This window comes from Pseudorca crassidens, chromosome 15, assembly GCF_039906515.1.
Source record: "Pseudorca crassidens isolate mPseCra1 chromosome 15, mPseCra1.hap1, whole genome shotgun sequence".
NCBI classification, from domain to species: domain Eukaryota; kingdom Metazoa; phylum Chordata; class Mammalia; order Artiodactyla; family Delphinidae; genus Pseudorca; species Pseudorca crassidens.
Window position 1 is genome coordinate 979,955 of NC_090310.1, and position 12,492 is coordinate 992,446.

Below are 12,492 nucleotides of genomic sequence, written 5' to 3' on the forward strand. Positions count from 1 at the left end.
AAACTCATCCACCAGTCCAGGCCGCAGGGGCTGGCAAATCAGCCCCACGTTCACTATTTACGTTTGGCCATAAATTGCTGGAAGTTGTAATTACAGTTTGATCGCTGGGCAAGCACCATATGCAGCCTTTCCATCTAGAGGAATAACGATTCCCACAAAGCCGACGGCTCTGCCTGCGGAAACTGCGGCTTTCTCGGCCTCTTTACCGGAGAATGTATCTCTCCTCCTGAATTACAGCACCTGGGAGCAGAGCAACGCGGAAAGCAAAGGGCCAAATGCCTTTTCATACGAGTCGCGTGCCTTCATTTATAAGGCAGAGCAGAGCAGTGAGGCGCTGGCTTCAGTGACGGAAGCCTTTGGTCTCAGCCCGTATTCTGTAATAGCTGCCAGACAGCCTCGGGCAGCTGCCAGTAAGTGCTCCTCGGGAAGGCGCTGGGGACCCTGGTTTCAATTATACGTCAGTTGCCCCACCATGTTCCGGGCGGGCAACCGTGGGACTGCGCAAATGACAGGGGTTCAGGTGTGTTTGCATCCTGGGGCCACCACTGATCACCTGGGGGTCTGGGCGACCCGCCCTGTCCTGCTGAGCCTCGACTTTCTCCACGGCCTACCTGCCTCTTAAGGGCAGTCATGAGGACTAGATGGCGTGTGCACTGCCAGGGCCTGGCTCGCAGGAGGCCCCCGCACGGAGGCTGAATCAGAGCCAGGCAGAAGCACCGAGGCAAGCCTGCCTGCAGCGTGGACAAGGCGGTTGGCCCACGCCTCAGAGAGAAAGGGGTCCAAAATGAGTGTCAGCGAGGGCCCGGGTGGCGGGTGACCGGCGTGGACTCCAGGCTCTCCGCCCACGTGAAATCCCAGACCCGCTGCTCGGTGGCAGCCACGCCTCAGTTTCCTCATCTGACATGTAGACGAGAGCAGCGGCCTCGCGGGGTCGTCGTGAGGATTAAACGCGCTACCACGACTGCGTGAAGGGCTGACCCCAGACCTCACCAACAGGCAGTGTGGGCCAGTCCTGTCGTTGTGCACTTAGGGGCCAAATCAGAAAACTACAGCTGTGAATATGAAATTAGCCCCAAGCTGGAGCCCGGCCCACGGTTCGGGTTCCCCGCTGGTTAAGCGAGAGAAGCATGTTTCCACGGACAGACACATCTGATTGTTAGATGAGGGGTGGGCCTAATTACAGGCTGATTCTGAGCGAGGAGGCTCCGGCCCGGTTGTGCTCCAGTGTCATCGGACAGTGCCCTGCCCTTGCCCCTGGCCCAGGTGCCGGTTCTCCAGGGGTTGCCTGCCCACTGGACCTGCTGACGCCCCGCACATCTCCTTTACTCCAGTGCCTGTGTCCCCACACCTGCTATGAACTGTGTCGCCTTTGGGGTCCTCACACGTGGATGGACAGGGCCTTCCCTTCTTCTCCAGTTGGTCAGCTGCTTTCTGGCTTTTAAAACTAGTGTCCGTCCAGGCCCTCCCAGTGCAGACGCCAGGTGGGATCTTCTCAGGAGAGACTGGACTGAGAGCAAGCAGGGAGGGAGGTGCAAGGCTGTGGAGACGTCACACCGCAGTCCCTGAGCCGGATTTGGCCACCAAGGAGCCCTGTGTCTCCTGGGGTGGGTCTGCCTGTTTCCCTCGGTCGGGGGTCGGGCCCTGGGCCCCTCAGGCTCCCCGCACAGGAGCCCGCAAGGTGCCGAGCCTGCTCGGGCATCAGCGCCCGCTCTGGGAAGTCTGGCGGATCCCCGCGTGCGACTCCCTAGCCCTTCTGATGCTGAGGCCGCCTGGTCACCGCGTGAGCCTGGTGTGCACCTGTGGATTTACCCGACTGTCCCCAGAGGGGACGTGAGCTCTACAGGCTGATGGTCCCCCTCGGGAGGCTGCTGAAGGAATGAGCCCTTGAAGACAGCTTTCCTCCGTCCCACCTTCAACAAACTCACTAAGTTCTTTTCAAGTTGGACCAGCAGTGCAGCCTCTCCCATCACCTGTCCTCAGCAGGGGTTTCTAAAATCAGACTCAGGGGCTTCCCTGGTGGCACAGTGGTTGAGAGTCCGCCTGCCGATGCAGGGGACGCGGGTTCGTGCCCCGGTCCGGGAAGATCCCACATGCTGCGGAGCGGCTGGGCCCGTGAGCCATGGGAGAGGCCACAACAGTGAGAGGCCTGCGTACCGCAAAATAAATAAATAAATAAATAAATAAATAAATAAATAAAATCAGACTCAGGATTCCAGAGGCTTTTGGTTCCAAGAAAACCAAATTAAAACATCCCTTTCTGATCTCATAAACACTCGGATCCACCCCCGGTGTTCCCCGGAAGGGCATCCTGGCTGCCCACTCCGTTTCAGGATCCCAGCTGGTCTCTGCTTCCAGACCCCGGCTCTCACCTCAACTCTCCTGCTGCCCCTCTTCTCTCACGAGACTAAGAGTCAAACGGCACAAAGATTTACCGGTCTGGTCTCTAGTACGACCAGTGACTCAGGCCACCACATCTGGAGGGATGAGGGAGCCCAGGTGGGTCCCAGGCCTGGGCACCTACAGGCCGTCGTCTGTGGCAGACACGCTGTCCTGAAGGCAAGCCTCGCCTCGCGCTTCCACCAACCCTTGGGGTGTCTCCAAAGGGCAAAGCCAGCCTGACTTGGAAGCCTTCAGTAGCTCCTCGCAGCTCAGGATCAAGTCCCAAGGGCTCAGCAAACACAGAAGGCCCTGGCCACCTGTCCCCAGCCCTCGGGCTTCACGTTCAGCCGGCCCCCAACACCCTACAATCTGCGCTTCTCCCGCCCCCTGGCCTTTGCTAGAAACACCCTCCTCCCGCGTCAGGATCCCCTTGCTACAGAGCCTTCCCTGGGCAGCGGGGCGCTGCCTGGTCTGCCCCACGCGGGCCCTCCCCAGCTGACCCTGTGCCCGTGGGGTGACGCACGTCTGCCCCCAGCCTTCAAGGACGTGGCTCCGGAGGCTAGGGTACCAGCACACAGTGAGAACTCGAGCAGCGTCTGTGGAACGGAAGGCTCAGAGAAGTCACGGGCAGAGGGGCAGGATGAGAGTGCGAGCAGAGCCGGATGCCGGGAGCCGAGTGTTCACCCAGCAGGTTCTCTTCCCCGCTGTGGCTCACCACAGTGAACGTACACGTGTGCCTGAAGGGTTCTCTTCCCCGCTGTGGTTCACTACAGTGAACGTACCCGTGTGCCTGAAGGGCTCTCCTCCCCGCAGTGAACGTACACTGTCCTGAAGGGCTCTCCTCCCCGCTGTGGCTCACCACAGTGAACGTACACGTGTGCCTGAAGGGCTCTCTTCCCCGCAGTGAGCGTACCCGTGTGCCTGAAGGGTTCTCTTCCCCACAGTGAGCGTACACTGTCCTGAAGGGTTCTCTTCCCCGCAGTGAATGTACACGTGTGCCTGAAGGGTTCTCTTCCCCGCTGTGGTTCACTACAGTGAACGTACACTGTGCCTGAAGGGTTCTCTGCCCCGCTGTGGCTCACCACAGTGAACGTACCCGTGTGCCTGAAGGGCTCTCTTCCCCGCAGTGAGCGTACACTGTCCTGAAAGCCTCTCTGCCCCGCTGTGGCTCACCACAGTGAACCTACCCGTGTGCCTGAAGGGCTCTCTTCCCCACAGTGAACGTACCCGTGTGCCTTAAGTTTGGCAGCGTTGTTAAGGACAGCGTTTTGGGATATACACATTTATTTTTAATAAAAAAAAATTTCCCCCAACAATTCGTCTGCACACTGAGGGCCATGACTCGTTCCGCCAATTCTCAAACATGTGCAACTGTGTGGACCCAGGGAGGACCGCTTACAACGCCCCAGGACACATTCCACGTCCTCCCTCCACAGGTGACGTCAGCCCCCAAACGAAAGTCGGCCCGAGACGTGCATGTTTCTTCCAGCTTCAAGGACCAAAACCAGATAAAGGCACTCCTTCTGACTGAGGGAGGGTCTTCAAATCCTTGAGAGGGCGTCTGAGTTGCCACGTGGCCCTGCTGGACAGCAGGGGTGGTTACTCCGCGGTCACCACACCTGGCATGTCCGGATCTCCTCTTTCAAGGCCGTCACCCCCTCCATGCTCTTGTCCTTTACGGCTAGGGCGAGAAGGACTGCTCTGTTTCCAGCTTCCTGAGACACAAACGCCACCAGATTCTTTGCGAAGACGTGGATGAGAGGCTGGCGAAGGCAAGGAGAGACCACTTTAACTGCAAGAAACCTGTTTTCTTCTTAATGCCTTCATCGAGTACCCCTGAGGGACCCAGAAGGGCTTCCCACACCACCATTAAAGCACCACCCGGTAAGTCCAGCGCGACAGCGATTCAGATTCAACAAGACTCTCCAGACACTCCAGTCATAAACACACTGCTAAGGAGCATCATTAGATCTGTCTCCTCAGTGCTTTCTGGCTCCTGTCTCTTCCGGCTATTTTTACTCTGGAAGGACCCATGTGGGTCCGCAGAGGGAAACCCTGTCAAATGTCACAGGTGATCTTTCCTGAGCGGAGTAGGCACTCACCACCATAACGTGCTATGACAGGGTCAGAATGAGGGAAGGCCTACATTACAGAATCAGCTCGTCCGGGAACAGCAGCCCCCAAGGGCAGGCGGATGCCCTCAAGTGCACGGAGGCTGCGGAAAATGCTGTCCTGGGCTGGAGGCAGGTCTCGCCTACCAGATGCTCCACATCCGTACAGACAAATTATAGGCACGGGGAGCCCTTCCCAACCACTTTACCTCGTCCTGCCCGAGAAGGACTTTAGTGGTCAGCACGGGCTTGCCGACGTCACTGGTCACATTGCTGGGTTCCAGGGAGACCAGGGTACCCATCTTCCCGAACTGGGTCACCACCACCAGGATGTGAGTGCTGAAGGCTGTACAGACCACCTGGGTGGGGACCCCACACACCACTGCAGTCTTCTCTTTCGATATCACCAATGGCTTACCTTCCATAGCTGGGACTGCTCGATGGCGCCTTCAGTTTACGTTAAAAAGATAGAAAAAAAAAAAGAGTCAATCGATCAATGGCAGGTAGCCCTGAGGCTCCAAGAATAAGCAATATTGGGCATTAAAACAGAAACACAAGTAGGCCCATTCAAAAGCCTGTGCCTCTTCATCCATACAGGCTTCATTCGCCCGGAACTTTCTGGATCCCGTAACTAGACACGTATAAACAGACAGGCGGGATGTCAAAATACACTTTCGCCTCAGGAGGCAGGTGAGAACTCCCCTTCCCCACGCGTCGGCCCCCGCCGTCTTGCATCACTGTGACCCCCACCGCATCCCAACGGCTCTCATTTGAGTCTTGGGGGCCTCAGTCGTGCCATCGCGCGGGGGTGGGGGTGGGGGGAGTAAGCGCCGCAGGTGCAGAAACCCGGCGGAGCGGGTGGCGGCGCCCGCGTCACCCCTCTAGTCCGCACACTGAGGTTTCGTTTTCTGCGTTTGGGGAAACCATCGGCCCCATGGGAGAAGCAGCACCTCCCCCCCCCCCCCACCAAGGCGGAGGGCAGAGGGCGGCTGGAGCCGCCCGGGGCCCGTGGGGACGCCCACCCCCTCCTCCCCCGTCCGGCCCTGCCAGATACCCAGCAGCCACGCCGCCCGCCACGCAGCCCGCACTCACCGCGCCACGCCCGGAAGTGACGCACGTGGGCAATGCGGGCCCGCCCCCCGGCAAACCCCGCCCTTCGAGCCGCAGGCCTGCGCGCTCGCTCCACCGCCCCCCGGAAGTGCAGCCTCAAGTCTTCCGGTCCCGCCGGCCGGCGGCTTCCGGTCCCATCGGCGGCTTCCGGGCCCTGGGCAGCGGGCTTCGGTGCTGCTGGGCAGGGACGGGCTCGGCGCCGTGTCAGCGGGAAGGACCTGCACACCACCGGCCCCCCCAACCTGCAGGCCTCGGCTCCTCGGTTCCAGGCCCTCAGTCGAGGGGCCTGGGGCTTCCCCAGAAGGGGGGTCCTCGGGCCTTCCTGCCGGGGACCCTGCAGCTCTTTGGTTGGGGAACCTCAGGAATGGGGTCTCGGGCCCCTTGGCCGTGGGCTCCAGGACCCTCACAGAAGCACAGGGAGCTGAGAGAGAAAAGCAGGGCCGGAGGGCAGTTAAAGCGCTGAAAACATTCCACTCAGGACCGTTGACATAGGGCACAAGAGACCTCAGTCATCCCCGAATACCGTGTGGACTGAAAAAACAATGCACCACCTAAAAGTTGAGAGTTACGTTTTATTCGGTGGACAAGACTGAGGACTTAAGCCCGGGACACAGCATCTCAGATAACTCAGGGACTGTTCCGAAGAGGTAAGGGAGGACCCAGGGTACTTAGGGGCTTTGACAACAAACACCGGGTAGTCGGAACGTCGGAAGATACTGTGCATTACAGAAAACCAGACACCTCGAGTTAAGGAATTTAGTGCTTTTCTGTGTATGGGAAGATGCCAGAGTCTGGGCTTACTGAGATCATTCCTTTGATGTGCACCTCAGCTGTCTGGGGCCAGTATCCTTTGCTTTCCACCCTGAGGAGTCCCCTCAGGGTGCAACGTCCGTGGGCTGTGACGGGATGGCTTGTAGGTTGCAACATCCTTTGTTTACTGTTATGGCAGATGACATTTTTCACTTAAAACCGCAGGGGCCGGTGGGAATTTACAGCCAAGGAGCAGCGTTAGTTAGGTCAGTGGGTGGGAAATTACTAAGAGGAAACATCAGGGGGTTGGGGGTTTCTAGCCAAGGAAACCTAGCAGGATTCTCGCTGAAGGTAGGCCTGGGCGGTATCAGACCACCTGGGGGTCGGTGGGGGATGAGGAACCGACCAGACCTGGGGGGGAGGGTATCAGATATGGAGGATGGCGGGGGCAGTTCTTGCTAAAATTGGAAAATGCAGAAGTCCAAAAAGGGGAGGCCTGGTTGAAAAAGAGTTTGGTGTAGGAGAGAATCTTTGTCAGCGTCATAACAAAGGCTTTTTAAGCACTCTAGGCAGTGCCAGGGGCTTCTGCCCTCGGAAGCCCATCTGGGATATCCTCCCATGTCCAAGGGCAAAATAAGAATAGCTGACATTTATTTGGCACTTAGTATGTGCCAGGCGTTGTTCTAAGTGCTTTCTTTTTTTTTTTTAATTTATTTATTTAATTTATTTATATTTGGGGCTGCGTTGGGTCTCCGTTGCTGCGCGCGGGCTTTCTCTAGCTGCGGTGAGCGGGGGCTACTCTTTGTTGCAGTGTGCGGGCTTCTCATTGCGGTGGCTTTTCTTGTTGCGGAGCACGGGCTCTAGACACGTGGGCTTCGGTAGTTGTGGCTCGCGGGCTCTAGAGCGCAGGCTCAGTAGTTGTGGCTCACGGGTTCTAGAGCAGAGGCTCAGTAGTTGTGGTGCACGGGCTTAGTTGCTCCGCGGCATGTGGGATCTTCCCGGACCAGGGCTCAAACCTGTGTCCCCTGCACTGGCAGGCGGATTCTTAACCACTGCGCCACCAGGGAAGCCCCTAAGTGCTTTCTCTATAGTAACTCATTTAACCTTAACATCCCCATTAAGTAGAGTTGTTATTATCCCGGTTTTATAGACAAGATGTTCAGGTTCAAAGAACTTGCCCAAGGTCACAAAGCTGATAAGGGCTGGATCTGGGCTTCGGACCTTTACCCTTAATTACTGGTCTCTCAACGCAGCTCCGGGTACAGGGGAAGACGAGGGACAGTGCTGCCCTGTAGCAGGATGATTTCTGGTTCCTCCCAGGGATTCAGAGAGCCCCCCAGCCCCCCGCATATCTTCCCTTTCTCCACGCTGGAAGTGGTATTGGCAGGGTGGGGAGTCTTGCCTGATGCTGCAGTAATTTGAGCCTTGAGACTCTTCCTGAGGGGATGAACACCCTTCAAAACCGCACGCCCAGGAGGCTTTCTCTCCCGCTCCCTGACAGGCCTGCCAGGGCACATTCTACCCCACCCCAGCCTGGTCTGCCCATATCACTTAACCCCTTAGGGAGCTTTGGGACCCCTCATGTCCTTACCGCCTTTTCTCATGATGTAATTAAGTGAAGCATGTTCATTCCACAATGATTTCTGGTGGCCTAAAAGAAAAAGGCAAGTCTACAAAACATTATCAAAATAGACATAAAAACCAAGAGGAAACTTGTTTGTTGAGCTTTCTTGCAGCCAGTTCACAGTGGGAAAGGTTATGAGTTTCGTGGTTCCAATACTCAAAAAGGAAGAAACATATCAATTTCTCAGGAGAGTCTAATTTTTTGTTGGTTCTAAATTTAAACACACATCCACCCCCCCACACACCCCAAAAGCCAATTGCCAATGTATTGCCATGTGAAACCTCTAAAAGGTTCAGTTACTTTTATTCACCAATTCATGCATTCTCTCTCTCTAGGCAGATTGGTACAAGAAATCTGACCCTCCCCACACCAAAAACAAAAACAAAAAAAACCCTAAGTCTGAAATAAGCTCATCACTTTTATAAAAGAGATGTTGGAAGAACAAAGTGGATGATGTTTTGATGACACTGGCTGTTTTTTGGTCTAGATCTTCGATAAAGACTAAGTTTGGAGGAAACGAGGTGCGAAGGCTGTCCTCGGGTGAGGTGGTGGCAGCCCGGGGAGGAGGCTTCTTGGTGGCCTAAGTGGATGTGTGGGCAGAGCTTACACACTTACAGTAGTGGAGCAGGTGCTCACTGCCTGCCACTGACCATTCTCCAGTGCAAGATGGAAATCAGACTGGAAAGGAAGGTCCCTTAAGCGAATTCACTTAAAATGGGAATCAAATAGTAATGATGTCAATGGTGGGGCAAAAGATTTTGAGAATTTATCGTGAGAAAGGAAAAACGGGGGGAATATCTTGCATTTGTCTTGTATTCAAGGCAACTTAGGTTCTGAATGCAATTATAAGTTAATTTGTAGAACCGACAAGGAATTAATCAAGTGTTGATTTGGCAGGCTCATAATTTTTCCAACAAATTGTGTGATGGCTCTCCACATTCTCCTTCACATCGTGTGATTTTCTCAGATGCGTTATGAAGAAAGAGGATCAGTTGCGCTAAAATATGCAAGAGCGCCTTCCACTTCCCCAAGAGCCTCTCTCTGATATTCGAGTCACTTCTTGTGGGAGCAGCAGCCTGTCATTACCTTGTCACATTCGTGGTCCTCAGCTGCACGGCCAGGCCCTCCCACTCTTGCCAGTTGCTTTGGGCTAGATCTGAACATCCCTCAGTATTATTCCATTTATGGACTTTCTGAAATCTTGCATCTTCCATAAGATTTACAATTCGACTTGATTTGTACTTCCACAGCCTCACAACATGATTCCCAGGCCTTTCAGTGTTGGGGGTGTGTGTGTGTGTGTGTGTGAGAGAGAGAGAGAGAGAGAGAGAGAGCGAGAGAGAGATTCTGGAGCGATACAGGGAGGGGTGTTGGAGTGGAGCCCAGTTATGTAAATGGTCAATTCATTCGTGAAACTCTCTGTGCTATGAGAATATCTGTTTTCCCCTGCAGCCTCCTGACTGCAGGTACCCAGGTAGCCAAAACTTGGACCAAAAGGACCTCCTGGGTAGCACAGTCTTGGAATGGGTAAGGCTTTGCCGGGGTTTGCCTGAGTCTCGTAGAGGCAACATCCTTCTAAGTTTTTGTGAGACACGGTAATAGGTGGAACCACTTTATTTTTTAAATTTAAAATAATTTTTTAGCCGCGCCTTGAGGCTTGCGGGATCTTAGTTCCCCAACCAGGGCCTGAACCCAGGGCCTGAACCCAGGGCCACGGCAGTGAAAGCACCGAGTCCTAACCACTGGACTGCCAGGGAAGTCCCAGAACCACTTTATTTATATAAATTAATAATCACTGTCACTTCTCTTGGCCGGTATTTTAAGAGGCGCTGGGTAGCAGTTGTCGGGGATTACATTTGTGATGCAGGCCTGAGACACAGCCATCAGATATTTTTGACATTTAGATTATAGATATTTTGGAATGAGTGAGGGAAGCTGTATCCGTACGATTTTTTCAAGTGTAGGTGACAGACACAGATGTGAAACCGTCTTCTGCCCCAGAAGGAGCACAGATGGGCTTTTCTGTGGGCTGAAAAGACCCAGAGAGTCGCGTGATGTCTTTCTCCGCCTCTCAGCTGTGCGGGCGTGTGGGCCCTACTCTCAGACGGGCTGCCCCCCGTGCTGCGGTAGAACCAACAGCCTCCACACCGCAGGAGCTGTCCCTTCCCCATATACCCAGTGACAGTCCCAGGATTGAATCTCCCTAGACCAACCTGGGTCGCGTGCCTGTCCTTGAACCAATCACTGTTTAAAAAAAAAGTTACTGTTGGGAATTCCCTGGCCGTCCAGTGGCTAGGACTCGTCGCTTTCACTGCTGTGGGTTCAGTCGCTGGTCGGAGAACTAAGGTCCTGCAAGCCGTGCAATGCGGCCAAAAAAAGAAAAAAGTTAATGTAAAAGCAACTTCCCATGCATCTGGGAGTTTAAAAAATAATTCTAAATAATGTATGTCAAAGAAGAAATCGTAAGTGGAAAGTACCAAATATTTAGACCTCCCCACTGGAAACCACTCGTCTACTTTCTGTTCCTACGGCTTTGCCTGTCCTGGGCATTTCCTATAAACGGGCTCACCCTCTGTGGCCTTTCATTTCGGCTTCTCTCCCTCAGCCTTCGAGGTTCATCTATGTTGTGGCCTGTGTCAGTGCTTCGTTCCTTTTGGAGAAGCCCATTCTTGCTTGTTCAGTAATGGGGAGGATTAAATGACATCCCATTTGCAAAAGGGCCTCGTTTAGGGCCTGGCACATACAGCGCGCTTGATAGAGTCTCCTTCCGTTCGTGGGTTGTTGGAATCCACTGGCAGTGCCCCACGCACAGGCCCTCGTGTGATCAGTGGCTCCAGCCTCTCCACGCCCAGGCTTTTGCAAGGAGCAGAAAGACCAGGAGGGCGATGTAAACCCACCTGCCCAGTCCCCTAACCGTTAGGGCTGTGCGGTCCTTAATGCCACCATCCCGTCTCTGGAGAAAGGCTGTGATGATACCGAAGCTGAGTCTTTCTGTGACAGGACGTAAATTCCTAAGCCGGCACGAGAGCTGCAGAGGCAGCGAGGCCCAGCACGGCGACCGGGGTCAGCCTCAGGGCTGTCTGCAGATCTCCCTCAGCTCGGCAGCCCTGCGGCCAAGGGCAGAGAGTCTTGGTGCTTGTGGACCCTGGTTGCTACCCCCAGCCTCGCCACTGGCCTTCCTCTGCCCCCAGCGGGTGCGACCTGGTCTTGTGGCACGGCTGCATGCCCAGCAGTCACCTGTGTGGCACAGTGTCTGTGCGCTCAGCGGTCGCAAAGACCTGTGACTAAGCAGCAGCACGGAAGTAAGACAGTTCTAACCAGGGAGCTCCGGGACACAGAAACGACCTTTTACTGCACCCAGTTATCTAGAAAAAGATAGTGAACAATTAATTTTTTATAAACCAGGTTTATCCAAGTTGAGGGAAGGGATAGGATATAAAGATTAAAGGCAACCCACTGAAAATCACATATATTTTATTACAGAAACAAAACCCTGAGACTACGTGAAATTCGAAATTTTCCCGAGGGAAATGAATGAATACCATTAAAACTGAGCCCAGTTTATAAGGGTCCAGGGAGCTGTTCACCCGGAAAGGGCGTAAATCCTCTTCCCAGGGAGCATTTAAAGATATTTCTGAGAAGCCTGCTGCCCAGGGTCAGAAGTGAAAGCATCACTTTCCCGTGGAGGCCGGTGGTGCCCTGTGGGGCAGGCGCTCGCTTTGTGGCCTAGGGGTGCCCTGAGCTTTGGAGTTTTATGTCAGCAGGAGTATTTTTATTTAACGTCACATGGTCAACACAAAGAAAATGCTCTATTTTTGGACCTAATTCCAGCAGGGCACAGAATTGAGAGTTTAGCTTGTCACTTTGTTTTCTGCTGAACTTAGTCAAGCTCAAATATTACAATCTTTCTGTTCCTGGAGTGAGGCTTCCTGCCCTCGTTAGAAATATTGAAAACTGCCTTGTACCCCATCTTGCACTGTTTGTTTAGTTCTTTAATAAATGAAACCTTAATCCATGTGCAATTTCTGAAAGCCTTTCTTTCAATATTTTAAGAAGTTATTTCCCCTGATAAGAAGCCGTCTTGTTGCCCCACGTCAAGCCAAACGACAAAGACTGCCAGGCTGGTTATTGTTCGTACTCTTTTCTTTTACAGGGAGAGGACGGAAAGCCAGCGTGCGGCTTTGATAAACGTTTGCCCAATTGGATCGCATTCAAGTTGGTGTGTAAAGCAGTGGGTCCAGAGTGGTGGGTGGGGCTCGGGAGGGGGCAGGATGAAGTGGAAAGAAACCCAAGCCCTGCCCCCAGGCCCTGGCACTAACTTGCTGATGACCTTGGACAATTCCCTTCCCTGCTCCGGGCCTCTGTTTCCTCATCTGTAAAATGGGCAGATTGGCCGGGTGGCCTCCAGGTGCCTCTGATCCATTCCTCTGTGCTCCTGCCCTCTGATGGGGACAGGGCCCTGGGGGATGGACTGGAGTTGGTTTTGTCTGAGCAGGGAGGGAGCGGAGTGGGCTGGGA

General features: G+C 54.3%; 2 protein-coding genes across 20 annotated transcripts in view; one reads left to right on the forward strand and one right to left on the reverse strand.

The window, feature by feature from the left end:
- Positions 1-3,645: 3,645 nt before the first annotated feature.
- PSMG3 (proteasome assembly chaperone 3) overlaps positions 3,646-12,492 on the reverse strand; it is a 476,610-nt gene continuing 467,763 nt past the window's right edge. The window contains exons 1-3 of one of the 4 annotated variants that reach the window (XM_067705345.1): positions 5,583-5,650; positions 4,700-4,937; positions 3,646-4,142 (exon numbers count right to left, since the gene is read on the reverse strand). In XM_067705345.1, coding sequence (XP_067561446.1) covers positions 3,990-4,142; positions 4,700-4,915 — 369 coding nt within the window. In that variant the 5' untranslated portion in view covers positions 4,916-4,937; positions 5,583-5,650 and the 3' untranslated portion in view covers positions 3,646-3,989. The other 3 variants (XM_067705346.1, XM_067705344.1, XM_067705347.1) reach the window with 3 other exon arrangements.
- Positions 5,719-12,492, forward strand: part of ELFN1 (extracellular leucine rich repeat and fibronectin type III domain containing 1) — a 129,426-nt gene continuing 122,652 nt past the window's right edge. For 13 of the 16 annotated variants that reach the window (XM_067705307.1, XM_067705315.1, XM_067705319.1 and 10 more), the window contains exons 1-2: positions 5,719-6,247; positions 12,128-12,193. The gene's annotated coding sequence lies outside the window, so the exon portion shown is untranslated. Of the gene's footprint in view, positions 6,248-8,309; positions 8,496-9,426; positions 9,502-12,127; positions 12,194-12,492 lie in introns of all 16 variants that reach the window. The other 3 variants (XM_067705318.1, XM_067705311.1, XM_067705320.1) reach the window with 3 other exon arrangements.